This window comes from Neocloeon triangulifer, unplaced genomic scaffold (genome assembly GCF_031216515.1).
Source record: "Neocloeon triangulifer isolate White Clay Creek 2 clone unplaced genomic scaffold, ASM3121651v1 ptg000012l, whole genome shotgun sequence".
NCBI lineage: Eukaryota > Metazoa > Arthropoda > Insecta > Ephemeroptera > Baetidae > Neocloeon > Neocloeon triangulifer.
Window position 1 is genome coordinate 2121792 of NW_026775554.1, and position 26285 is coordinate 2148076.

At 35.9% G+C, this 26285-nt stretch overlaps 2 protein-coding genes across 2 annotated transcripts; both read left to right on the top strand.

Moving 5' to 3' along the window:
* Positions 1 to 1919: 1919 nt before the first annotated feature.
* Positions 1920 to 9827, top strand: LOC132197259 (ATP-binding cassette sub-family G member 4). Its single transcript, XM_059620423.1, has 12 exons — positions 1920 to 2107; positions 3549 to 3727; positions 3999 to 4116; positions 4802 to 4985; positions 5685 to 5830; positions 6869 to 7107; positions 7381 to 7575; positions 7636 to 7817; positions 8089 to 8257; positions 8313 to 8413; positions 8469 to 8624; positions 9199 to 9827. The coding sequence occupies exons 1-12, from the start codon at positions 2076 to 2078 to the stop codon at positions 9541 to 9543; spliced, it is 2046 nt and encodes a 681-aa protein (XP_059476406.1). The 5' UTR covers positions 1920 to 2075; the 3' UTR covers positions 9544 to 9827.
* A 2646-nt stretch (positions 9828 to 12473) lies between these two features.
* On the top strand, positions 12474 to 25976 carry LOC132196900 (ATP-binding cassette sub-family G member 1-like). The gene is made up of 11 exons (XM_059619838.1): positions 12474 to 12648; positions 17785 to 17902; positions 19951 to 20286; positions 20752 to 20993; positions 21886 to 22005; positions 22367 to 22518; positions 22580 to 22748; positions 22805 to 22905; positions 24680 to 24835; positions 24897 to 25130; positions 25541 to 25976. Exons 1-11 carry the CDS (start codon positions 12555 to 12557, stop codon positions 25721 to 25723), a joined length of 1905 nt encoding a protein of 634 aa, XP_059475821.1. The 5' UTR covers positions 12474 to 12554; the 3' UTR covers positions 25724 to 25976.
* Positions 25977 to 26285: the final 309 nt, after the last annotated feature.

A 26285-nucleotide genomic window follows, 5' to 3' on the forward strand; every position in this document is an offset into this window, starting at 1 on the left:
AAATATATGTTATCTTTTAATTATTGAAAAAATTCTGTTTATGTAATACATTTTTTCTCGCTACACCTGAAGGCCAAAGAGACAATTAGAAAAACATGCAGCTTTTATCCTGCGCAATATCAATCAGACACATGGTTGCAGAAAAATTTAAAAATTAGAAAATCACTGTTCGTTTCAGCAAGCACAAAATTTCGTATATGCTTAAAAAAGAAAGAAATTTTATTTTCCTTATATTAATTTTGTTGGAAAATAAATAATCAAATGATGAAAAAAAATTATTTTTGAACAATGACGAACACACACATAAAATGCAGAAATATTGAAAAGAGTCTTTAGCCAAATTTCTGAAGTTTTATTACAATTATCTTGTTTATTTGTCCACTTTTTTGCAACAAGCGATGTTTACAATCAATTATTGCGTAACAATGTAACTCGGAATTGAAAAACAAAATAAAAAAACCTGTTGCCATATCATTATTATTGCAAATTTTTATTATGCATCAATAGAGTATTATCTTTTTGGCTATGAAAATATTTATAATATTTAATAAATTATCATTAGCATCAGTTTTTGACTAGGGTTTTACTATTCAATTGTGAAATTCTGTTTTCAAAAAAATCCGTAAGTAAAAAAAAATCTATTTTGGCATTTAAGATGAATATTTTCCATTTTTTGTAATAGCGTCTTTTGATTTAATCATCGTCAGAAGAAGTTCCGTTAAAAGGGAAAAATTACGGTTAGCGTAATTTGATTTAAAAAAATATATTACCAAAAGTGGCATGTATGCAATCAGCAGAACTGCCGTGCCACGCGGGTTGCGTCATCGCCTTTATTTTTAAAGAACGAGTTAAAAAGGGAGAATTTCTTCCTTTTTTTTCTTTGTTAGAGTTGGCGCGAGAAAAATTAGCGTCAGATTTTATAATGAATTCTAGTTATTTCTATTGAAATTTCTATTATACTGGGATGCCAGCAGATCAAAAATATGCTCCCTAAACTCAATAGAAAACCTAAAACAGGGTTGTTTTCTGGTGCTGTTCTGGTTCTGGTGGCTCCTAAAAATATCAAGACTGGCAGAACTGCTGAAATATAATTTCTGAAATGACATCTGCAGCCAGGTGGCGGCTGGAATGAACCACACTGTCCTCTACGGAAATGTAGGAAATTGGCTTGATGAAAAAAACTTGGTAAACTCAAACAAAATGGAATTAAAAGCAATAGAAAAGTGGCAGGGCCACTCTTTAAATTAAATTTTTTCAAATAAAATTCCTTCCCCAAATGATCCATTTGATACTTTGTGACTTCTAAAATTTTGAATCCACTCTGAATCTGGTGGTGTGGAAACCTTAAACAAATCATTGCTTAATTAATTCAATCTTTGCTTGAGCAGAGCAAATCCGATGGATACCTTGACCTCTATCAATTCCCCATGATCTCGGTTGCACTTCTCATATTTGAGCCAATTTTAATGTGGTGGGGATAATTTGAAATTAGTGAAAATTTTGGAAAAAGTTTTCTTTCCTGATTAATTAATATTCTAAGCAATGAGGCACCTAGTGGTAAAAAGTGGAACTACGACGGCCTTTTGCCGCCAAACGGCATCAAAATTCGCGATTCGCTTTCGTTTTGCCGGGCGCATGCGCAGCTCCGACCAAAGGCGTGGGATGTGAAAAATTCTATATCGATTTCGCCGGCCCGAATCGCGAATCGCCCTCGCAATTTTTCCACTGCCACCCCTAAATTTCCATATTTGATAGCCAAAATCAAACGAGAAGGCTTAAAATCTTGGAGTGATTAAATTTTCCGTCCGACAGTGCGTTGAATTGGAGAAAAAAGGGCGCGAATCGAGGCGACTCGGGCTCAGGATCGAGACATCGAGTGGTGGGGGGCCCGCGAGCTGCGTTTCCATGCGGGGCCTTTTTCTTGGTGCGCAGTGACATGTCGAGAGGAGGACGGTGAGGCAGGTGTCCGATTCCGACAGACGGTGCGTGTGTCCGAGGTGTCCAGAGTCATCCGCGCGAGGTCAACGACTGACCCGCGAGAGGAACCAGCGCAGAGTCCCTGAACGTGCAGAATCATGAGCGTTTCGATTCTCAACAACAACCTCAGGTTTGTTTTCACTTCCGTATAATGAGATTAATTTGCATCGAATGAAAACAAAAAAACTGCATAATTCCTTGGACCCTCGGAGGGTTGAAATGATCGATGGCAAATTGGACTCGCAACACCGCGCGAGGGAAAAAAAGGAGGGACGTTGAGGAAGAAGTCGATATTGCGAAAAAGCCAGGTCGAGTTGCGTGACCTTGGTGTTCGCCACTTTGTGTTTTTTTCTGCTTGTTGCTTTGGGCCAGGGCTGAGCATCAAGAACTTTTAGCGAATAAAATTCCGCCGAGCGGAAATAAATAAAGGAGAGATTAATTTTTTTTCATTCTGGCAAAATGTTCGATGTTTGCTTTGGTGCGCCAGCTAGGAAAAGAGCCGCAATGATTTGCATTTTTTTTTCTCCAGCAGCGAGACCAACTTGAAATTGAGCCTCAACAAAATCAGATATTAATTTAACTATTTTTATGAAATAATTAAAAAAAATATTGTCAGATATTTTGGAAGATATTTATGAATTAATATTCGCGAATTCAAATTTCATTTTTTTTTTTCATTTAAATTTAACAATATTTAATTTTAAAAATGATAATTGCTAAGAAAAGAATCCTTTGCTCTGATTGTTTTTTATTTTATTATTTTTTTTTTTATTTTTTTTCTGCTCCGAATTTGCGTCACTTTAGAGAAAAACAATCAATTGAATGACGAAGTGACCCCAAACGATCAGAAAAACCAAAGTCCAAAGTTCTCACTTGAACTGCGTGATCTTCTTTCCACACTTGCACCTAAACTATACTTTCTGCAAAATAAAAATGTAACGATCTCTGTCGTTGATTGAAAAGAGGCGCAAACCTTGAAAGGCTTCCTTGTTGGCTCGATGATTAATTCTTCAAGACCTTTTCTAGCGTCTTCAATCTCTCTTCCTGCAAACTTCTTACAAGTAGTTTTAAAATCTTAGCAATTTAAGAAGAAATAATTGAATTTGTTTAGGCCGTTGTTAGATTTTGTTTATGAGAAAACTTCAAAGTTATTAGAGTTATTTTTTTTTGCAGCGGTAAAATGTTTAAATTGAAAAATAATGAATTCTATGAAAGACGCGTGTCGTTGTTAAATTTTTAGTCCAAGGACAAATTAATGTAGAGACGCAGCATAAATTTATTACAACTGGTTTGACTCGTTTGCAAATTAAAATTAATTATCCGGTCAGGATTTTTAGACCCACATCTGGATAAAGTCCAATTACATAAATATGAAATTTTTTATCTCTAAAAAATTACACCTTTTCCTTCGAATTAATTTTTTATTACTTAATATTACACTTGGTTTTATTGAAAACTCACATTAAGAAAAAAAAAATTGTGGACTTCACATTTACAAATCAATCGTTTTTATATTTTACTGAAAAAAAAAAATTGGAAGTTAAATTGGATTGTGAATTTTGTTTTTGAAGGTTTGAGGAGGGGGTGAAGGTGGAGATGGCGCCGATCCTGGCGTCGGCGGGCGCCGCGGCCATGATCCAGCCGGCGGCCAATTCGTCGCAGACAAAAATGGCCAACCTGCCGCAGCGGCCGCCGGTCGAGCTCGCCTTTTCCGAACTCACCTACAGAGTCTCCGAGGGCAGGAGTAAAGGTAAAAAATCTGCTCATGACACGAAGAAAAGTTTTATTAAATTTGTTTCTTTATTAATCTTATTATTTAAAATTTGGCATATTTATTACATTTAAAGAAAAATATGAAAGTTTAATTCAACTATTTTCGTCTTTTTTTTTTGTAAAATCAATAATTATTTAAGTATTTTCTTTTTGTATTAATTAAATCCTTATTTTATTTCATAGATTTTCTAACAATGAAATGAATATTAATTTTCATCATTTAATTTCTTGGTTATTTTTGTCTTCAGGTCGGAAAACCATTTTGAAGTCTGTGAGCGGATTGATCCGTCCGCGCGAGCTGACGGCCATCATGGGTCCGTCGGGCGCCGGAAAGTCGTCGCTGCTCAACATCCTCACCGGCTACAAGTGAGAGCTCTTTTTCTATTTTCAATTTGATTTTTTTTTTTAATTCAATCAGTGCATGTGGAATTTTGATAAGAAGATCTCGAGACCTTTGGAGCCGCGCTGATTATCGCGCAGCGTCACTTTTGTAATCGCCCTCTAGACTTTTGACTCCAAGGCTAACAATATACGAGCGCATGCACTCGAAGCATGCAACTTTAATTTCAATTATAAATGCCACGATGCTCAAGGTTGAGATTTGAAATGGAAGATTCTTTCAGATTTATGGAAAATTCAAAGTTAATTAATTTTCAAGGAAATTAGTAAAAAAATCTTATTTAAAGTTCTGAAATTTTTGTCAAATTGTTTCTTTTATCAGTTGTCAATTAAAATTATAAATAAATTCCACATTTTTTTTATCAAAATGAATTAAATTACAGAGATATCTATCATTAATGAGATTTTTTAAGCAAACTTTAAAATTTATATGGTTCTTTTATTAGACAATCTGATACCAAATTATTAAGATAGAAAAAAGCAAATCTTTTTATTTTTGGAGATAATGAAAATTTCGATATTGCACCTTTTCTAAAACACTTCAGAAGAGCTAAAAAATTATATTATCAATTCTTGTCAAGATTTTAAAGTGATTGAAATTAAATATTTTAAATTTCTGATTTTTTTTTTTTTTTTACTTTTTTTTTGTCAGGACGACAGGGATGTCAGGGTCGATTACTGTGAACGGGGCTGAGCGGAACCTGAGCCACTTTCGGAAGCAGTCTTGCTACATCATGCAGGACAACCAACTGCACGCCAACCTGACGGTGCAGGAGGCGATGCGTCTCGCCGCCAGCCTCAAACTCAGCAAGGACTATCGGGACAAGCCTGGCATTGTGAGTGCATTCGATTTTTTTTCTTGCCCGAAACTCCCACTTGAATTCAAAGTGCTGAGCAATTGTCGAAGTTTCTCTTTAATTGACACAAAGCGCGCATTTGATTGTTTTTTTATGCTCGACACGGCTCTTGACCTACTAACGCTGCAGATCTCTTGTTGGATGATTTAACACAAGTAGCTCTAATGACTTTTACGACAGATTGATTTATTCTAAAATTGCCCAGATGAAAGTGTTTCAATTTGAAAGAAATGTAATGTAAGAATTTTGTTACAATTTTGTTGTGAACTTTGATCATCATTTATTTATTTCCAGTGAAATTTACATTCAAAATATGCTATTAGTATTTTCCACCTTTTTTTAAAGCTACTAAGAAAACCACAAACAAAATATTTTAATAGCAAATATTTTGAGAAAACAGATTAATTTTAAATACTTATTAGGAGGGAAAGAAACTGATTACACGAAATTTTGTTTTATGATTGAAATTTATGAAAAGTAAACAAGTGCTTTTTGCCATAATTCTAGAATTTTACTTCCTAAAATTATAAAACAATAAAATAATTCCAATAAGTTTGTTCATTGGATTTTTTTTTATAAAAAAAAAAACGAATTTTCCAAGTAAATTTCAATTTCACCTTATTTTGGAACAATTTTTTTGCACAGATTAAAAATCAGCATAATTTTGTTTTTTTGCAGATCAGGGACATTTTGGAGACGCTGAGTTTGCTGGAACACGAGCACACGATGACCTCAAACTTGTCCGGGGGGCAGAAAAAGCGCCTCAGCATCGCACTCGAGCTCATCAACAACCCGCCCGTCATGTTTTTCGACGAGCCCACCAGGTCAGTTTTCCCTTTTCATTTTAAATATAATTATTCCTGTACTCGAGCGTTAGTCAGTGAGTTTTATCGCACTTTGGAAATACATCAAGTGCGTCGCTCGACGAGAAACGGCCGCACAATAAATAACACATAATGTAATGCAGCTGCGGTGACGTCACGCGGTCTCTCTAGCTTGAGCAAGCAGCGCTTGTTGCTACCGAGTGAGTGGTGATCTTGTGATCGACAGCGCGCAATAAAACCGGCACTCGATATCCTTTGTTTAATTTGTGTTTGCCAAAGAAAAACGTTGCTCAACAAAACGTTGTTTGATTTTAGTGAAAAAAAGAACCACTTTTTATCTTTATATTTAGACAAAAAAGATATTTATAAATTATGACAGATTTTTCTTTTAAATTGCCAATTGTTAAAATTTTAAATTTATATTAAAGATGAACTAAACATATAAAAATAAAATAGAACCAATTTGAAGATTTATATCAAATAAAAAAACATTTATTTTATTTTCATAACCGACTGTGTGGCACAGTGGTTAGTGCGCTTGGCTGATAGTCTGGAGGCCTTGGGTTCTATCCTGGCTAGGGTCAGGGCTTGAAAAAGTTCTGATTCTGACCGGCTAGTTCACAGGACTACAGAAAATCATAGGAGGTGCATTAATCACTGCGACAGGCAGATTCGGGAGGAATTGCAGGCATTTCGTCTGCAATTTCGGCTATGCTGTCTGGTGTTTTCTGCGGTTTCCATCAGACATTCCAGGCGAATGCCGGCATAGTTCCCATTCATAGGCCGCAGCCGCTCACCTTCCTCATCCTTCAAATTCCCAACATACAAACCCATCCTACACTCCCTTCTCCCTGGCCCAGTGGGTCGCAAGGTCACCGTGTTATCGGCCCCGAAAGGGGAGAATCCGAGTTATCGGCCCTTGCGATTTAGCAGCCTGTCTGCTACCGCTGGTGCCTTTCCCAAGAGGGATAAACAATAAAAAAAAAAAAAAAATTTACCAAATAAAAATTTGTGCTTTTTTCTGTTGTGAATTCCTAGCGGTCTAGACAGCTCATCATGCTACCAGTGCATCAAACTGCTGAAGGACCTGAGCAGGGGCGGCCGCACCATTGTCTGCACCATCCATCAGCCGAGCGCCCGACTCTTCGAGATGTTCGACCAGCTGTACACCCTGGCCGAGGGCCAGTGCATCTACCAGGGCAACACAAGCCAACTTGTGCCGTGGCTCTCCTCCAGGGGCCTCGAGTGCCCCAGCTACCACAACCCAGCCTCCTATAGTAAGTCAAAATATTATTTAAAGTCTGCAACAACAGCCATTTTTATAATTTTATAATAAAAAAAAGTTTATGCAAGTTGTGTTAAATTTGGTGAAAATCGCACTCAAAAATCTAATTTAATTATACATGGAAATCCGTGACCTGGTGGAGCCAATTTTTTTTTTTTTTTGTTATATGCATTTTTAATAAATTTCCATTGCCACAGAGAAATTACTGAACTGTTTTTATAAATTTGTTTGATTGAATTGCGCATTAAAACCAAGTCTTTTGTAGTAATTGAGGTGTCTTGTGGGGAGTACGGGGAGAACAACGTGAGCGCCCTGGTGGCGGCCATCGGCAACGGCAAGCACGACATCCGCGAGGGCAAACCGTGGCCCGAGGTCAAGGACAACAATCAGGTGGTTGCGATGAAAAATGGTGACAAGAACTTCGCCAAGACCACCACCAACTACGTCTCCAAGGACTCAAGTAGGATTTGAATTCCTAAAATTTGAATTTCTTTTAAGTAAATTTCCAAATTTTGTTCAGATTTGACTGCGAATCTCCAGGTTGTGGTGCAGCGGGAGGAGAATGGGGGGCTTACGGTGACTTCGTCCCTGCTCGAGCCCAGCGTGGACACCAAGAACGTGGGCAAGCGTTACGAAACTTCCGAGTGGCACCAGTTTTGGATCATCCTGCAGAGGGCCTTCCTCTTCAGCCGACGTGATTGGGTGAGTCAAGTTTTTTCAATTTTATTTGCATAGATCTGAAAAAGACAAGTTCAAAGATATGTTACATCAGTACTTTTGAGGTACAATTGTGAGTTTGAAGTCACCATTTTATTCAAGATGGCCGCCAGGACAAAAACCGACACAGCCCCGCCAATTTTAGTCCAAATCCCATTTCCAGCACATCAATGAAATCAGCTTTCAAAGAGCTTTCAAATAATACATTACGCGAAAATTTCATTACCAACCTTTGAACCCCTTTAATTTGTGGCAGACCCTGATGTACCTGCGTCTGTTCGCGCACATCCTGGTGGGTTTCCTGATTGGCGCGCTTTACTACGACATCGGCAACGAAGGCTCCAAGGTGCTCAGCAACCTGGGATTCCTCTTCTTCAACATGCTTTTCCTCATGTACACCTCAATGACCGTCACCATCCTCTCTTGTCAGTTTTAAACAATCCGCACCCCTTTCACCAAAATAACTTATTTTTTCTTCAGTCCCGCTCGAGATGCCAGTCTTGCTGAAGGAAAACTTCAACCGCTGGTACTCCTTGCGCTCTTACTATTTGGCCATCACTATTTCGGACATTCCCTTCCAGGTGAATTTCCAACCAAATAAAATAATTTAAAAAAATAAAATTTTGTATTTCCAAGGCGATCTTCTGCGTGCTGTACGTCAGTATCGTTTACTACTGCACGTCGCAGCCGTACGAGTGGTTCCGCTTTGGCATGTTTTTGGCCGCCTGCCTTATGATTTCCTTCGTGGCCCAGAGCATCGGTCTCGTCGTTGGCGCCGCCATGAATGTTCAGGTCAGTGCTAAAAAATGAATTAAATCCAAATAAATTTATTTAATTTCCAATCAATCTCATTTATGTTTTCTGCGAAAGGTTTTAAACGGTATTAAAAAGATTTTTCATGTGAAAATGTCTATGTAAATTTTTTAATTTATAAAATTTAATGGAACAATTATTTTTCCACCCAAAGTTTTTAAAACTCACTTTTGATGAGAATAATGGTTTGCCAAACATAATAGCTACAGAATTTAAAAGTTTAGAGGGTAAACTTTTTTTAGCAATTTAAATTCTCCATTATTCTCAAATTTTGAAACGACAACCAACTTGTTTATGGTCACCAATCGATTGCTTGTGACCTGACCTTTCCGGTGATACGTCACACTTAATGTAAAGTCAATTTAAGTTTTTTGGTGCAGAAATTAATTCAACGAATTAGATTCCTCAATCCCTTTATTCATCAACATTAAATCTCACGGTGACCTTGACCTATTTTGTCATCAATTTATTTTTCAAAAAGCAAGAAACTTTTTCAATTCTTGAATTTTGTTCTTTAAAAATTTTTGACATTTTGTTCTCGATTTGTTGTCAGAACGGCGTTTTCCTGGCGCCAGTGATGTCGGTGCCGTTCCTGCTGTTTTCCGGCTTCTTTGTGAGTTTCGACGCGATCCCGATTTACCTGCGGTGGATCACGTACCTGAGCTACATCAGGTACGGCTTTGAAGGCACCGCCCTGGCGACGTACGCGTTCGGACGCGAAAAGCTGAAGTGCAGCCAAATGCACTGCCACTTCAAGAAGCCTGAGACGACCCTCGAGGAGCTGGACATGGTGGACGCCGACTATCGTCTTGACATCATCGCCCTCGTCGTCATTTTCGTCATCCTCAGGGTCGCCGCCTTCCTCTTCCTGCGCTGGAAGCTCAAGAGCAACCGTTGATTATCCTTTTTTTAAATAAAAATATTTTTGCTATATTAAATATTGTGATAAAAAAATGCGATTTCTGCTCTCTCGACTAAAACCGGGGCTGCTCTTCTGATTCACCACAATCAGGTTTTTACTTTGTTATATTATTTCATGTGATATTTATTTGTAGAAATAAATCTCAGTCTGTATTTCCCTTTCAACTATAAATGAAGTAACACAAATTGTGTGCCCGTTTTTTTCCTGTTCACGAATTTTACTTGTTATTGTAATAAAAATAAATAAGTTTCCCACTTGAACTACTTTTCATTATTTCTGCAGCGTGACCACCCGCATCTGTTGTGCAGTTTGTCGCCCAGCGGCGCGTGAATCACATTTTTTTTTCTAATCATTTGTCACGCTGATTCATTTCGGAAATTAGCACCGCAGCGAGTTGTGAAGCAAGGCGAGAGAATACACAACAGATGCTGTTCGTTCCGTCCACTTCATTTCTCTCTGTTCTATTGTAAAACGAAATCATGCACCAAGAATAACAACCGTAATACTCTTTTTATTGCCAAACTCGCTTGCAAGTTGCAACAACACTATTTACCGTTAGTTAACAATGAAAACCGTAACAGTTTAAAATGATATTTGGAATCAGTTTACAATATTCTATAACACAATTGCATCCTCTTTCAGTTCAAGAAAATTCTAATTCAATAAACATTTTTCCCGGTATCAAAAAGTGGCATTCACAATGAATTCCACAAGTTCGGAGAGTGGGTTTGAATTAACTTTAGATCAATTTCCAATGAAGTTTGTTTTTATTCCATTATTTTAGAAAAATTACCCAAATTTTGCAAAACAAATTTTGTTATTTTCAATGGTAAAATTCAAATAAATGATAATACCTTTTTGTTATAAGCAATTGGACAAATGGACTTTGTCCGACCTTGGTTTTGTGCGGCTTATTGTTGTGAAATTTGGCTGATCCTGTTTTGTTCCGCGAGAACTTTTGCCAAATTCTCCCATCATTACTGAATAATTGCACTTCTTGTCTCAAAACAAGAATCCGCGTTTTTTGCCAAAACCACGCCAAAGACCTTCGACAGAGTCGCAGCGAGACTTTTGATCCAAATCAAAAGCAATAATCGCGGCCGGCCGGGTCGCGACCTGCCTCGTTTAATATTCAAGTCACCGCGAAATTGCAGCGGCGAGCATGCATGAGAGGTCACGAAATAAGCTGCAAATCACGCTCGGACGAGGCTGCATTGTCATGCAAATCGGAAACCCTCGCCGAATATTTTGGACAGGAATCGGAATTTCGCAATCGTGCATTAAAGACCGAAAATGAGAAATTTGTATCCAAGGCCGAGGGAAGAATGCAATTATTGTTGCAGTGTGAAAAATGTGCTGGGTAATCGACGAATATTATTGTGTTCCGAACACAAAGCAACTCTGCTCTTTTTTCTTTTCATGGGCCTTGATTCACTTTTCCTCTCCTTCTCTCCCGCGTAATCTCTTCAACTCTTTCGTAACGAAAAATAGAAATTTCTTCCGTCACAAATTCGGAATTTGTTCTGCTCAAGTAAATCTGTGAAGAAATCGAATGAAATGGTCTTTCTATTCAACAAACAATTGATAATTGTTGCTTTTTTTAAATGATTTTTAATATTACAACTTGAACTGTTAAGTTAGCCACAATAATTAAATACTATTCAATTGTACTTTTTTCTCTCTAAACGTGAAATGTGAATATTTATTGATTATTGGGCTTAGAGACTTCTTCATTTACGCTTGATTTTTATTAAAATGTAAATTTACCCTTTTTTAATCCGAATTTAAAAGTAAAAATATTATTGGATTAATTTATTATATTCATTTTTAAAAATCAAATTCGTTTGTAAAATAGACTTCCGGTAAATGTATTTTTCTAACTAAGAGAAAGATAATTATTTGTTTTATTTCCTTGTAAGTCCAGCCAATTTCTGAAGAAATTATTTGCTGGTGCATAATCATGTGTGATAAATATTTTTTAAGATTCAGAGAAAAATGAATCTTTTGCATAAAATATAAATAAAATTGCAATTAGACAAATAAAATCTAAAACCGACTTTTACGCCTTTAACAAATTTTATATCAAAATTTTTGAATTAATCAATTGACTTTTTCGTTTACAAAAATAAATATGCAAAACATTCACTTGGACTTGCTGATGCTTTTTGTCTCTCATTTCATTAATGGCAGTACAATAAGAAACCCTATTTTTTTTTTAACTTGAGACAGGTAATCAAATTCGCATCATCAAAACACAAGGGACGCAGACATCAGCGCGGAGAGAAAAACCTGTTTGCGCGAAAAAATTCATCTATTCTGGTAAGAAAATAAGACCGAGTTGAAAATAATAATGCACGGCACGGCGGCTCGGAAAGAAAAACGAGTTTATTTGTAGATTGCACTGTCAAGGTCGCGCTCGCGCTTGCAAATATAATTTGCACACACGGAAGAAAATCCTTTTTGGTATTCCTTATTGTTAGTCAAATTTTCCACTAATTGATATTTAAAAAAAAAATTACAATAATTAAAAAAAAGTATTGCAACGTGGAACAAAATTCTAAAATTAACCAACAGCATCTTATTGGAGAGTATCAAATTTGAATAAACGTGAACTCAATTTTAAAAAGAAACGTTGCAATTTTTCTCAAATTTTTTTGTTAGCAAAATTTTCCTCTTTACGTAAATTTTTTTCAGTTCTTGCAAAAAAATTTCTTTCCTTGTTTGCCAATTTGCTTGAATGTTTTTGCCGAAGGTCGTGGAGAGTGAATTTAAAAAATTCGTAACTTTCCGAGAATGGATCGATCGAGTTCTCTTTTGCTCCGAGTCTCATTCACGGTGACGTCATGCACGGGATGAGTGGCGGCGGCGGCGGCACGGGTAGTCGCGCTTTAGTTGTTTATCGACTCGCGGGCAGAGCGGACGGCCGCCGACCCGAGTGAGCGATAAATCCGAGATAAAAGAGCTAGGAAGGCCGCCAATTGCCAAACATGGCCGCCAAGACCCTCAGCCAGCTGACCCCTCTCATGCCGGTCACCATCGAGTTCTCCGACCTCAACTACACCGTCCACCAGGACGGCTACGGTCAGTCCAAATTCACATTTTTTCCTCTCTCAATTAAAGGCAAATTGACAATAAAATCATTTGAGGCTGATTTTTTTTTTAATAACATAAAAAGTAAAAAGATTTAATTGTATCAAATCTCATTTAAAACTTTGACGGTTACTTATTTAATTTAAAATCTTATTTTTAATTTTAATATGAAAATTTAAACATATTTATTTATTCTTATAAATTCCGCAAATGGACATTATAACATTTTATGTCCAATTCTTATTTTCAAACAAGATATTCAAATAATTTGAATAATTTTAGATTTTTCCTTCTCGGCTTCAGTGCTAAACTTGAAATTGAGGAGCATGAGTGTGGTGTATTTTTATTATGGGAATGTTTGGCGAAACCAGTTCGTGACTCCGTGCAGTGTAATTGCTCGCGTGCGCCTCTTCCTGCTCCCTCGCCCGCGAATTTGCAACCAAAACAAGACTTGAATTTTTAATTGAGAGCGAAAAACCTCCTTAATTATCGCGGAAACACTCTCAGTTTTCTCAAAAATTGCTATAATTTGGCAGACGGGGTGAAACAAAAATGCAAAAAAAAAAAACTGAAAATTTGGTCTTTGCCTTTTGGTAAAATTGATCTGATTAACCAGTGTGTGCAACAATCAAACGAAAATTAAATTTTGAATCAATGAAATATTTAAAATCCACACAGACAAAAATTTATAAAATTTAAATTATTATTCCTGAATGTTAATGGTGGACAATTTTATTGGACGAATTTGACAATTGTCATTGAAACATTTTCACCCTTTGAAAATGGGGGTGATTCGCCTTTCCGACTAAAAGCACTACAAAATTTGAATTTTGGAGTCAAATTTTATTTTAGGAAGTTTTACATGACGAGGGACAGAAAGTGAAACTCCTGTCATTTTCTAATGAGATGGTTAATAAATTTAGGCGACTTGAATAATTAAAAAAAATTTAGATTTGGGAATTAATTTTTTGTAGATTAAGATATTGTGGTGCAGAGTGATCGTCTGATCAATTATTATTATTATAAGCAGCTATTTAATCGCATGTCGCTTCTCTTCTCTCATTAGAGAGTGTGACATGTTTCAACTTGTCTTCTCTCGGCAGCTTGGAAATTAATTAAACAAAAATCATAAAGTGCCTCAACCTAGATTCGAATTGAACGGCAGATGCTTGATTCGGTGGCTCGTTTTGAACGCAGAAAAGTCGCATGCAGTGACCGACTTTTCAAAAGCTTTTCTTTCCCGGTGGCTAGTGGTGCATCTCAAGTGGCAGATGCACAAAAGAGCACAACGGCGTGAAAAGAAAATTAGTTCAGCATAATACAAAACCGATTTCTTGCTGTCAAGACAGATTTTGTCCCACCCTTTCTAAATCTTCTTCTCAACACAAACGTTTACAAATGAAAACTTTAAAACAGGTGATTTTTCCTTAAAATTGGCAGAGAAACTTTCAATTTTGTTTTATTAATTTAAAAATTTGTTGAAATTGAACAAAAATGTCACAAATTAATAACATATCTTGCTTATTTTACTTCGCAACATAATTTGTCAAGATTTCATTGTAATTTAAATGCGACTCCTTCCAGTTCAATTTCTCCTTGCAATAATTTTCGCCAATTTCCAAGTTTCACTTGTGCGATTGTTGACTTGCAATTATATCATTTGACACCTGTTTTTTTTTCTCGGCCACATTTCAAGGCGTGAGAGAATTTATTGGCTCGTGGGTTTTAAAAGCGGCGACTTTTTGGAGGAGGAAATTTGGCGTCGCCGCAGGAAACGGCGTGAAAATTGTGGTCAGTGATCGTCAACAATTATAAGAGAGCAGCGAAAATATCGCGTGATCATTTTTAAACCTTGTTCCTTTCAACAGAATGAATCATTAAAATTTATTTTAAATAATTATACTTAAAAGTTATTCGTTTTGAATATTGTCAAGGATAATAAGGAATTGAAGTCAAAATAACAAATTTAATTAAAAAAAAATTGTTGCGAAAAAATGATAGTAAATGAAATAACTCCTTCTTTCAAATTCACACTTGGTTTTTGTCAATATCAAAGTGTATCAAAGTAACTAGATTTGTGTTATTATAAGTAATTAAGTGTTTTTTTATAGCAAAAATTTGGATTTTTGAGACTTTAAACCAGTTTAATAAAAAACCTGTTTGCCATTCTGTAATTTTTAGTCTTTTTTATGACTATTTGGACATTTTTCACACTTAAAACCCTGTTTGCCTAGAAAATTGACACTCGATTTTTTTTGTCTTATCTCAAACAAAACTAATTAAAGTCGCGCTTGTTAGGACGAGAATCACTTTGACGCCCCATGTTTGCCGAGCGCTCGACGGAATTTCTTTTTCTTCTATTGGTGAGCAAATATTTGCTTCCATTAAAAGAGTTGCTCTACGAAAAAAGTTCTGCAACTGACGCAACTCCACTTTTTTTCACGGAGAACGGCGTTGCGAGCAAAGTCATCTATAATTTTTTTTTCAGCTGATATTCTTGGGAGGAAAATTTGTGGAAAGGCCGCGCGCGAGGAGAAAATTGAGAAACGCAAGTCACCGTTTTTATTCAAGTGGGTGTCTTGCGAAATCCTTTGTTCGAGATTTCAATGCTCGACACGTTCGTCGAATTTTCTTCTAGGAATATAATTTTCAGAGAGTGCCAAACGTCATTGTGTCAACGCAAAATTTGATCATAATTCAGAGGTGGAGCCAAATATATTAACTTTTTCCCGTAAGTGAGTTGAAGAGAAATCTGGTTTCAATTTATGCTTCCTTTCATTCATCGCGATTTCAACAAAATTTGCACAAATGAACCTTTTTGTTGTTGATGTTTCGCAAAATCAATCATGTCAAAAGTTTGTTACTTGCTAAACAACAACTCAAAATAAATGGTTTGTAGACCAAAATTTCTTATTGCAATATCAAAATATCAGTGTCCAAGGCATAGTTTGAAAATGATTTGTAAATGATTTAAAATTTACAACAATTTATAAAATTTGAAATTAATATAAATTGAAAAACAATTAAACATACTTATTTTTTATTGTAAATATTCCAAATTTTCAAATTTCTCCCGCAAAATGTAGACGAACTTATAAAATGATGAGCAAATTTGATTTGAAGTTCATCTACTTTTGAAAAATCGAGATTAAAATTTTAAGAAATTTTACCTTCTTCCTTGATGAAGGGATGGAATTTTATAAACAAATTACAATTTTCCTTTGATCGGTAATTTCACTATTCAAAGTTGAATTAAATTTCTAAACAATTCTTGCACAGGACCATTTTTGAGATTGAAAATTGAAGTAATTTTTAATTTAACAAGCACAAATTATGTTAATGTTTTGTTTTGCGGAGGAAGTGTGTTAATTGAAACTTGAGGAAAATAAAGTGAAGCATGATGGACAAATACTTCTCAACGCGAGAGGGGCCTTGGAGGAGAAAATTCGGCCGCGCCAAATTCGGCGGATCCGTTTGCAGCGTCATTGCGCTATGACCGGCACTTTGCAAGCGATTGTCATTGTTGCTCTTTTCCAACTCCCTTAATTACCCACACCTGCTTTCGTGTGCAAAAAAGAAAAGATCGTGACAAGCAAAACTGGAGGAGAGCGAGCGGAACGAACCAAACCTAATTGCTTCACTCCGCTAATTTCAAGTTCTACAATTACTAAATATTTCAAGTTCAAATTAATGTTGTTACTAATTTTATAAGTTGATAAGGCATACGACTTACGAGCGATAAAAATTTGCGGAAAAAATGTGAATTAGATAAAAAGGAATCATAAAGAAGTCTGAATATAGTAAAAAATGAATTATTTTTGTTCCTAAAAGCCGGCACAGGTGGTTTTTAGTGATTAAATTCAGATCAAAATAAAAACGATGTATTTCTTTAGTCACATAAAAATATTGTATGTCACGCTGGATTGCTTGACTGACATAAGCACCGCCCATATAACTCCTGGACATAATTTATTCCCAAATAAATATCCCTTTATATTTGCAAAAATTTACGACGCTTCATGGTTAGAATTTAGAAAGAGATTATTAAATGATTTTGAAATAAAAATATAAATTACTTCCTAATTACATTTTTTGCTCGATTAGTAGTGCAAATAATATATCAACTTATTGAGACTCAAGGATTGTCCGTTTTGGTTTCGGAACACCCGTTCGTTGGCGTTCAAACTAGTTTCGCACAGCCAAGGTTGTTCCGAAGTGAGAATGAAAAAAAAAATAGCAAATACTATTATAAATATATTGTTCATCACGTGTGCCCTTACAAAGGTAAATTCCAAAGACCTCTGCTGTCATCTGACCAACTTCCGAGATCTGCAATGCGAGCGAGATTTTCGTTTTGTGGTTGGTGGAAGTAGACTTGGTATTAATATATAATCATCAAATCAGGACAAACAATGATATTCAATCCTATATATTATAAAAAAAATAAGAATCTAGGAAATAGATTTTATAAAAAATTCATTTACGAATTCCCCTCCTGAAAATAGGGACCCACTGAGGAACATTCATTTTATATCAATTGAGCTTAAAAATAATGATTTCTAAAAATAAAAATTAAGAAATTAAGAAGTTTTTTCTTCATAATAAATCATTTCACTTTTATTTTTACCTAAATTAAAAGAAACTGAATTTCAATTATTTTCACAGTGATTTTTTTACAAATATCTCTGAAAAAAGTGCAAGATATTTTCAAATTTTCACCTTCAATAACGTCGAAATGCTGAATTTGATACAAAAAATTTCCCTACCTATGACCTTTAAGGAATTTTGAAAAACTTAGTTAATTTTAAAACTACAAACAGCGAATTTTGTTAGCTCTTGGTTACATAATATATATGAAACAATTGAATGTAAGTGAAAAAGTCGCACACTCATTACGGTGATTTGTGCAACTGAAAGTGACCCTGAATTAAAGAATTGATAATTTTGGTGTGTCTGAAGCACCCTTGCTGGCGGTGAGGCAGCACATTGTTTCTCTCTCTCCGCATCCGCTTGAGCAAAAAAAAGAGTTGATTCGAAAGAGCTCCTCTGGGAAGAACCCAAAGACCTTTTCCACTTGTCTCATTCGAGAGTGTGGAAATTATTTTCACCACTTGACATTTGTTGCAGGTCCAAAGACGATTTTGAGAAACATCAACGGGCTCTTCAAGTCTGGCGAGCTGACGTGCATTCTGGGACCGTCGGGCGCAGGAAAAAGCACCCTGCTCAATCTGCTCGCAGGATACAAGTGAGTCTCAAATTATTGGAGAGCTATAAATTTTATCATGTATAACTTTCAAATTTAACATTTTTTAGCTTTAAATTGATAAAGTTTTGCATAAATACATCGATTTCTAACCACAATTGAAGCAATTTATGTTGAATTTCAAAAATTATTTTCATTCAAAAGCAAATAAATTTAAAAAAAAGTTGTACCCAAAGCTGATTTGAGGAGACGAAGTTAATTTTCTATCTGTTCTTATTAGGAACTAGACTAAAGATTAATATTTTATACTAATTCGGAACTAAACAACAATAATAATAATTTTAATTGGAATAAAAAATTTGAAGATAAATTAAAATATTTGATTGATTTATAAAGTCTGCAAAAAATTTGTTCCTCTGTTCAAAATAAGGGTTAAGAAGTTAAAATCCGGCCACAAAAGAATAAAAATAAAACTTGATTCTCAAAAATAAAAAAATCAGGATAATAAACTTGATTTAACTGGATAAAATGTATGGGTACAGTTCAAGCTTGAATGAAGTTCAAGTGAAGATTATAAATTTTTGGTCAAGCTAACCCTAACCTACATAAGAGGGTCTCAAGGAATCAACCGGTGACCAAAAATGTCAAGGTCAGGATTAATATAAAAAAAAATTGAATCACGACCTACGTCACGGTATTTCCATTGTGAACCATTTTTTTTCAATTAGCTCTTCACTTAAAAAGTTGAAAGAACAAGAGGTGTGAAATAATAACGATTGGTTTTATTGCTCTATCATTATTAAAAGTAGTTGGTTTGGCTCGGAACCAGTTTTGGCGCGGCCATGACTATCTTTTTTTTTGCCCGGTGCGATAATTGTCAAACGCGGTCGAGTTGCTTGAACTCGGAAAAACGCCCAAAAACTGGTTTAAAAAATTCGAACCAAGCATTCTTTGCCTTTTCTAGGATAAAAAGTGACACATTAGAAATAATTAGCAGAGGAAAAAACCCCGATTGAGGTTTTAATTGTGAGAGTTGTTCGCCGCCGCTCTGTGCTGGAGAACATATTAAATTGTGTGACACTCAAGGGCAAGGATAACCGGTTTAATCGAGCCTAGCTTCTTTTTCCAGCAAAATCGCTCTTGCGCATTTTCATGAAGCAAATTGCCTTCTCACGTGCGCATCCACCCCTCTTGGTGGAAAAGTACCACCGTCATTTTCCTCTATTTTCAATTTTTTTTTTGCAAGAGTGTTGAGCAGAGAATTGTGAAAGGCCAAAGAGGCGGAAATTATGCGAGTGATGAATTATTGCAAAGGCCCAATTTCCGCGCGTCCTGCACCGGCGCGAACCTCGACGCGGAGCGTATTTATATTTATTATAATTGTCTCGAGATTTTCTATAAATAAGACGATTATCTTCGCTGCCGGCCGAGGTCGTTCGCGCCCAGTTACTTACACACACATAAACGTGTTGTTCAACAACAGAAAATATGAACAAACGCACACAGAGAGAGAAATCTTGTGGGAAAGTAATTCCGAAGAGTAACTCGTATGATACGCAGCAACAAAAGATTTCCTGTTTCCAATTTTAAAATTCAAATATTAGGCTTTTCAAAGGGTGGGGGAGTAAATTTTAGCAAAAAGAAAAAACCGATAAATTTGGCGATTTTTTTATAGATATAAATTTACAAAAATAATTAATTTTGGAAGGGAAACATTATGAAGTCTCTCAAATGAGATGTGACATATAAATCAAGTTAATTTGAGAGAACAGAACTGTGGAAAAACATCACTAGTTTATTTTAGAATTTACCAAAACAATATTCCAAATTAATTGATACAAATTCCTTCAAACCGAAAAGGAGGGGCTCCTGCTGAAGTTAGATCACATTAATTAATTTGGACGATGCTTTTTCCCAAGGAGATATCATAAGAAAGTTTTAAATGTTTGAAAGTTCACTATGTCGCCCAAATTAAGTTGCAAAATAATTTCAATGAGTCTCAATGACTGGCTCAACTTAATTTAATTTAATGTTTAAATAATATATAATTATTTTTGTGGAAAATAATTATGCGTTCTTGAACATGGCAGGTGTGAGAACGCGAGCGGGACGATTTGCGTGAACGGGCGTCCGCGCGAGATGCGTCTGTTCCGGCGCATCTCGCGGTACATCATGCAGGAGGACCTTCTGCAGCCGCACCTGAGCGTCGACGAGGCCATGCACGCAGCCTCGCAGCTCAAGCTGGGCCTGCGCCTCGAGCCGCGCCAGCGCCAGGCCACCGTCGACGAGATCCTCGAGCTGCTGCGGCTCACCAGGGCCAAGAACACGCGCACCGAGAAACTGTCCGGCGGCGAACGCAAACGCCTTAGCATCGCCCTCGAACTCATCAACAACCCCCCAGTCATGTTCCTCGACGAACCAACCACGTGAGTAAAAACAATCAATTCAAATTAAATATATTTCTGGAGTGTTTTTTGATTGGATTTTTATTTGCAAACAATTAGATTTTTTTTAGTTTGAAACGATTCGAAACTAAAAATTGTAAACTTGAATCTGGAAATATAAATCTTCATAAAATTTGATGTTTTTCTAAATTCTATTCTCACGTTTTTCAAATCTTCTTTGATCTGCTAAAAAGGCCCCTTTTAAAAATTTATTTTTTTATCGTAAATTCTCTGTATTTCCAAATTTCTAAGGTGACATTAGCAAAAAGAAAATTCAAAAATAAATAAATCTTCCATTTTCTCTCATTGGTAAACTCCATAATATTGTCATAAATTAAAAAAAAAAATACAATCAAAATTAATATTTAAATGATGAATTTTTTTTGCGTTTTAAGTGAAATTTTACGCAATCGCTGCAATTTAATTATAATTTTTTTTTATGATTAGGGGTTTGGACGACCTGTCGAGCGCGCAGTGCTTGTCTCTGCTGAAGGCGCTGGCGGCGGGCGGGCGGACGGTGGTGTGCGTCATCCACACGCCCAGCGCGCGCCTCTTCCACATGATCGACAACGTGTACGTCGTGGCCGAGGGCCAGTGCGTCTTCCAAGGCGCCGCCACCCAGGTCATCCCCTTCCTCCACGCCTCCTGCGCCCTCAGCTGCCCCAAAACTTACAACCCCGCAGACTTTGGTAATTATTCAAAATTAAACATCTAAAAACAAACAAAAATTATGGTCAAAACTACTTTACATTAAATTGAGTATTTTACAAACAGAAATATTTTTTGTTAGAGTTTTTTGGTTTTTGTGGATGAGATTGACAATCTTCTGGTGCTGCGTCGAAATGCACTTGATAGAGTCTCTAGGAGTTTCAAGGTGAAAAGCTGCATTGAGGTCGCGTGCATTTCTCTTAAATAATTCATTTGAGTATTTGAAAGAGGTTTTGTGAGTTGACAATAAAAGGCCCCCCGGTCAATGACTTTCGGCTCTTTTGTCGGCAAAGTATCTCCCGGCGATTGCCAGTCACGCCGCTCTTTGTGCACTTTCTAACGGTCTAAAATGTTGCTAAAATTTAATTTGCGACTCACATAAAAATATCTCCAATTCACAAGTTCTAAATTACAATCGAAACATCTGCCCTTCCACTTTTATCTTATATTTTAATCAAATTAATTTCAATCACAACTAAATTATTGTTTAATAAAAAGCCAAAACCCACATCCATGGGCAAAAATAAGTATTTTCTTTTCTCAATGGGCCTTGTTTATGAGCATTTTTAATGAAACAATTCCAATTTTATAGAGTCCAAATAGTTAAACAATAATAATTTCAATTTTGAAAGTATTAAAAAATATAAATGTTAAGAAATGAAATTTTTTATTTCAATGAGAATTTTTCAGCTCCTTTAGATTAAATTTAGGTGTTTTTGAGTAGAGGTTGTTGCAGAGTTTTTAATAAATGTAGGTGCTTTTTATTTTGCAAACATAGACCTGCTGTTTTCGAATGTTAGCCAAATTTATGAAATAATTTGCAATAAAAATAATGAAAATGATCGTCTTAAAATTTAAACTTTTGGTTTGCAGCTCTGGAGGCGGCGTGCGGCGAGTACGGCGAAAACCATGTGGAGCGCATGGTGGCCGCCGTGGAGAATGGCCGCTGCCAACGTTGGACCCCAAACTACCAACACTCTTCCCTTCCCTCCAGTAAGTTAATTAGACATGGGAAAAATAGTTTTTTTTTCGAAATAGGTGCCTAATTGCTTATTTCACTTATTTGATATTTAGTGTAAAAATTCAAATTTTTTTTTGAAAATATTGCGTTTCATGTTCTTTTTCGTGATTTTTATTTTGATCAGGCCATTTGTCTGAAATTTGGTGAATTTAGTTGAGAATTTATAATCAAAATAGACGATTTTTTTTCATGTTGGTGATGCGTCATTTTTTTAAATATTCTAATTTTTTAGTTTAATGTGATCAACTATTTTTCCCTTTTCCCATCCATAAATTAATTTCCTCCACCTTGATATTTAATTTCAACTCTCGGAATAAAAATATTTAAATCTAGGATCGTCGGAGGATCAGCAGGTTGTAGAGTTTTGCGAACTACCTATGCAGGACGGCACCCTTCTGAAGCAGGACTTTGGGTTCGCCCTGTCAGGGTGGGACCAGTTCAGGGTGCTGCTCTCCAGGATGCTGCTGCAGGTGTGGCGCGACTCGGTGAGTCTCTTTTCCTTCATTTATTTTTGTAAATTTGGAAAACCTGAGACTTTTTCGGCAGAGCCACCTGACCCTGAAGCTGAGCCTCCACCTGGCCCTGGGCATCATCATCGGGGGCATGTTCTACGACATGGGCAACGACGGCTCCAAGACCATGTTCAACTTTGGCTTCTGCTACACTTGCATCATTTTCTTCCTCTACATCCCCATGATGCCCGTCCTTCTGCAATGTGAGAGTTTTAATTTTTTTTTCTGTGAAAATAAGGAAATTTAATTGAAATCGCAGTTCCAATCGACGTGAAAATCCTGAAGCGGGAGTACTTCAACCGGTGGTACAGCCTGGGCGCCTACTACGCCGCCTACACCATTTCCCACCTTCCGTTGCAGGTATTCAAATCTATACTTGCAAATTAAGAAAAAGCCCAACTTAAAATACGTCTAGTAAAAACCATTTAGAAGATTCCAGGGTCAAAAATTTGAGTAAATTAATTCACTTTTTTTATGTATCCAAAATTTTTTAATCAATGTCCACATTGAACAAACAAATTTACAGCAATTGCTGTGCAGATGAATTTCATACGAGGACGCGCTAAAACTGACGATCGAAATACAACATGGGTCGATAATTTTTTCAATGATAACCACTTGTCCATAGGTAACCCCATGTGGTTAAAAAAAATCCCAAAAATTTTTTCGAACTTTTAGAATTTTTTTTCAAAAAACTCAAAATTTGAGTTTTTAATTTTTCTATGAGAGATAAAAACTTCTAAACAACTTTTCTAGACTAATTTTGCAACGCCCGACAACTTTTCAATGCTGACCAAACGTGTACAAACACGTTTAAGGTCACTTTCAGATAAATTTTGACTTTGACTGAAATTTTCGAAATGAACGCCCCCTTGGATTTATTTGCAGGTATAGGGAAAAATGTAGCCCATCTAATTTTAAATCGATATGATGATTTTCAAAAATATGTTATTTTTTGTTTATCTTTAATTAAAAGGCGAACAAATAAAAACATTAGGTTTTGTGCGTTTCAAGCGCTGAAAATACGCTCATGGTCGGAGTTGGTTTACTTTAATTTTAAAATAATTTTAACAAGAAATAATATACATTTGAAAATTACCATACCGATTTAAAATTAGATGGGCTACAATTTTTCCTATACCACCAAAAAATTCGGAGGGGGCGTTCATTATGAAAATTTCAGTTAAAATCAAAATTTGTCTAAAAATGGCCTTGAACGTGTATGTACACGTTTGGTTACTATTGAAAAATTGTTGGAAAACTAAAAATACGTCTAGAAAAGTTATATTTCAAAGTAAATTCTTAGCGCGAGAATTAATCGGACGATTGAAGCAAATTCCGAGATTTCAATACTCACTAGGAAACCCAAAATCTAACGTTTTTATTCATTCACCTTTTAATAAAAGAAAAACAAAAAATAATATATTTCTGGAAATCACCATATCGATTCAAAATTAGATGGGCTACATTTTTCCCTATACCTGCAAATAATTCCAAGGGGGCGTTCATTTCGAAAATTTCAGTCAAAGTCAAAATTTGTCTGAAAGTGACCTTAAACGTGTTTGTACACGTTTTGTCAGCATTGAAAAGTTGTCGGGCGTTGCAAAATTAGTCTAGAAAAGTTGTTTAGAAGTTTTTATATCTCATAGAAAAATTAAAAACTCAAATTTTGAGTTTTTTTAAAAATAATTCTAAAAATTCGAAAAAATTTTTGGGATTTTTTTTAACCACATGGGGTGACCTATGGACAAGTGGTTATCATTGAAAAAATTATCGACCCATGTTGTATTTCGATCGGCAGTTTTAGCGCGTCCTCGTATGAAATTCATCTGCAAGTAAATTTTTCTCAAATTTTGTATTTATTCTATGCCAGGTGGAGTTTTTTATTTTAGTCCTTTATTTATTTTTAATTAATTTCAAGTTTTTTTATTTAGAAATCAACATGAACTTTATTATGATTTTTTTTAACTGTTTAGTATATATTATTATTTTAATGCTAAAAAATGAAAAGCAAATATTTTTTTTCAATAAACAAAATGCTTTTACTAAATAATATGAATAGTTTTAAAACTTGTATTGCTTTTGAATGGTTGCTGAGCTGTTTTTAGTGATTTTGAAAATATTTATTTTACAGATATTCCTGGGCACGATGTATGCGACGATGGTGTATTACCTGTCAGGGCAGCCCATGGAGGCGCTGCGACTGACGCAGTTCCTGTTCATGTGCCTGATGGTGTCGCTGGTGTCGGAGAGCCTCGGCCTCACCATCGGCTCCACCCTGGGCATTGTGGTGCGTTGTTTGACCTTTTCTTTTTGAACCCTTAATTCTGAAGGTTGCTTCGGTTTTTCAGAATGGGATGTTCATGGGGCCGGTGCTGTCGGTGCCGCTGATGCTGCTCTCCTGCTACGGCATGGGCTCAGGGTCGGCGGACATCCCGGTCCTCATCAGGGTCGGCATGAACCTGAGCTACCTGCGCTACGGCCTCGAGGGCATCATCGTCACTATGTACCGACTCGGCCGCAAGTCGCTGCCCTGCCCCATCGACTACTGCCACCTCAGGGAACCGGAGGCCCTCCTCAGACATGTCAGTACCTTTTTACCCTTCCTACTCTTTACCTTTTAAAGTAATACGAGTTTAAAAACCAGGACATTTTGATTTAGGAAATTTTTACTGTTTGAGGGAACTTTTTGTGCTACACTTTTATAAGAGATAATATTTTTTATTGATTTTGTTGGAAACCGTAGAATCTATGTTAAAAATTATAATTATTTTTTTCATAGTGAGATTCATTTAGAGTTAATTTATTAATTAAGACAAATTCAGGATTTAGGCATCGTAATATTCACCCTGCCACAAAAGATTTATATTTAAGTATTAAGCGTCTCCAAGATTCGATTATATTTACCCAAACCACTTTTATGTTAAGTCCTTTTTTGTGGAAACTTCTATTTTAATTCAGGCTATTAAAATTGTGAAATTACGCTTTGTTGTAGGTGGGGATGGAGAACGTGCAATACTGGCAGGACGCGGTACTGCTAATTTTGAGCTTCGTCGGTCTCAGGTTGGCCACTTTTGTGCTGCTCAGGTACCGCCTGAGCTCCAGGAAGTCCATCAAGGCGGTCAACATGCTAGGCCAGTTTGTCAAAACCAAATTCAGGTCCAAAAGATCGGCGTGAAATTTCAAATTTCTCACTGCCAAAAATGGTTGAAACTGATTATTTTTTGTATAAATTGTGTGATTGCGCGCGGCACATTAAACTTACAAACCTCAAAGACTCGATAATTGTACGTACAACTCTTATACACACTTTTTTGCCATTGGATGATCTTGTTAATTTTTACTAATCTCTCATCATCCAAAGTGATCTTTTACTAACATTGTAATTTAAGGTCTTTAATGTTATACAATAAAGTTTTCCAAGAAAATAATCTCAGCGTATTTTATTTTGAACTTGATAATTTCATTTAGGTTTGATTCTTGATGATTTTTTTTTTAAAAGTAACAACTATCGAATCTATTAAAAATTCAAAGATCTTAATTTTTCACTAAAAATCCATTTTGATTGAAAACTTTAAAAAAAATTTCGCTTCAGCCAATACACAAAAACTGTAACGCGCTGTAACGTGTGTCAGTTTTATAATATTTTGATGCAATGCACTTCAAAATTGTCCGGACGCAAGAGATTGGAAGTGTAAAAAAACAATTAACGAAGGGAGAATTAAAAAAAATTTCAATTT

Excerpts from the sequence above, each read along its gene's own strand:
- LOC132197259 (XM_059620423.1), top strand. The coding sequence starts at position 2,076 with ATGAGCGTTTCGATTCTCAACAACAACCTCAG. Across the intron at positions 4,117-4,801 it reads AACATCCTCACCGGCTACAA|GACGACAGGGATGTCAGGGT; the intron begins GTGAGAGCTCTT and ends TTTTTTTGTCAG. Across the intron at positions 5,831-6,868 it reads TTTTTCGACGAGCCCACCAG|CGGTCTAGACAGCTCATCAT; the intron begins GTCAGTTTTCCC and ends GTGAATTCCTAG.
- LOC132196900 (XM_059619838.1), top strand. The coding sequence starts at position 12,555 with ATGGCCGCCAAGACCCTCAGCCAGCTGACCCCTCTCATGCCGGTCACC. Across the intron at positions 12,649-17,784 it reads CGTCCACCAGGACGGCTACG|GTCCAAAGACGATTTTGAGA; the intron begins GTCAGTCCAAAT and ends CATTTGTTGCAG. Across the intron at positions 22,906-24,679 it reads TTTCCCACCTTCCGTTGCAG|ATATTCCTGGGCACGATGTA; the intron begins GTATTCAAATCT and ends TTTATTTTACAG.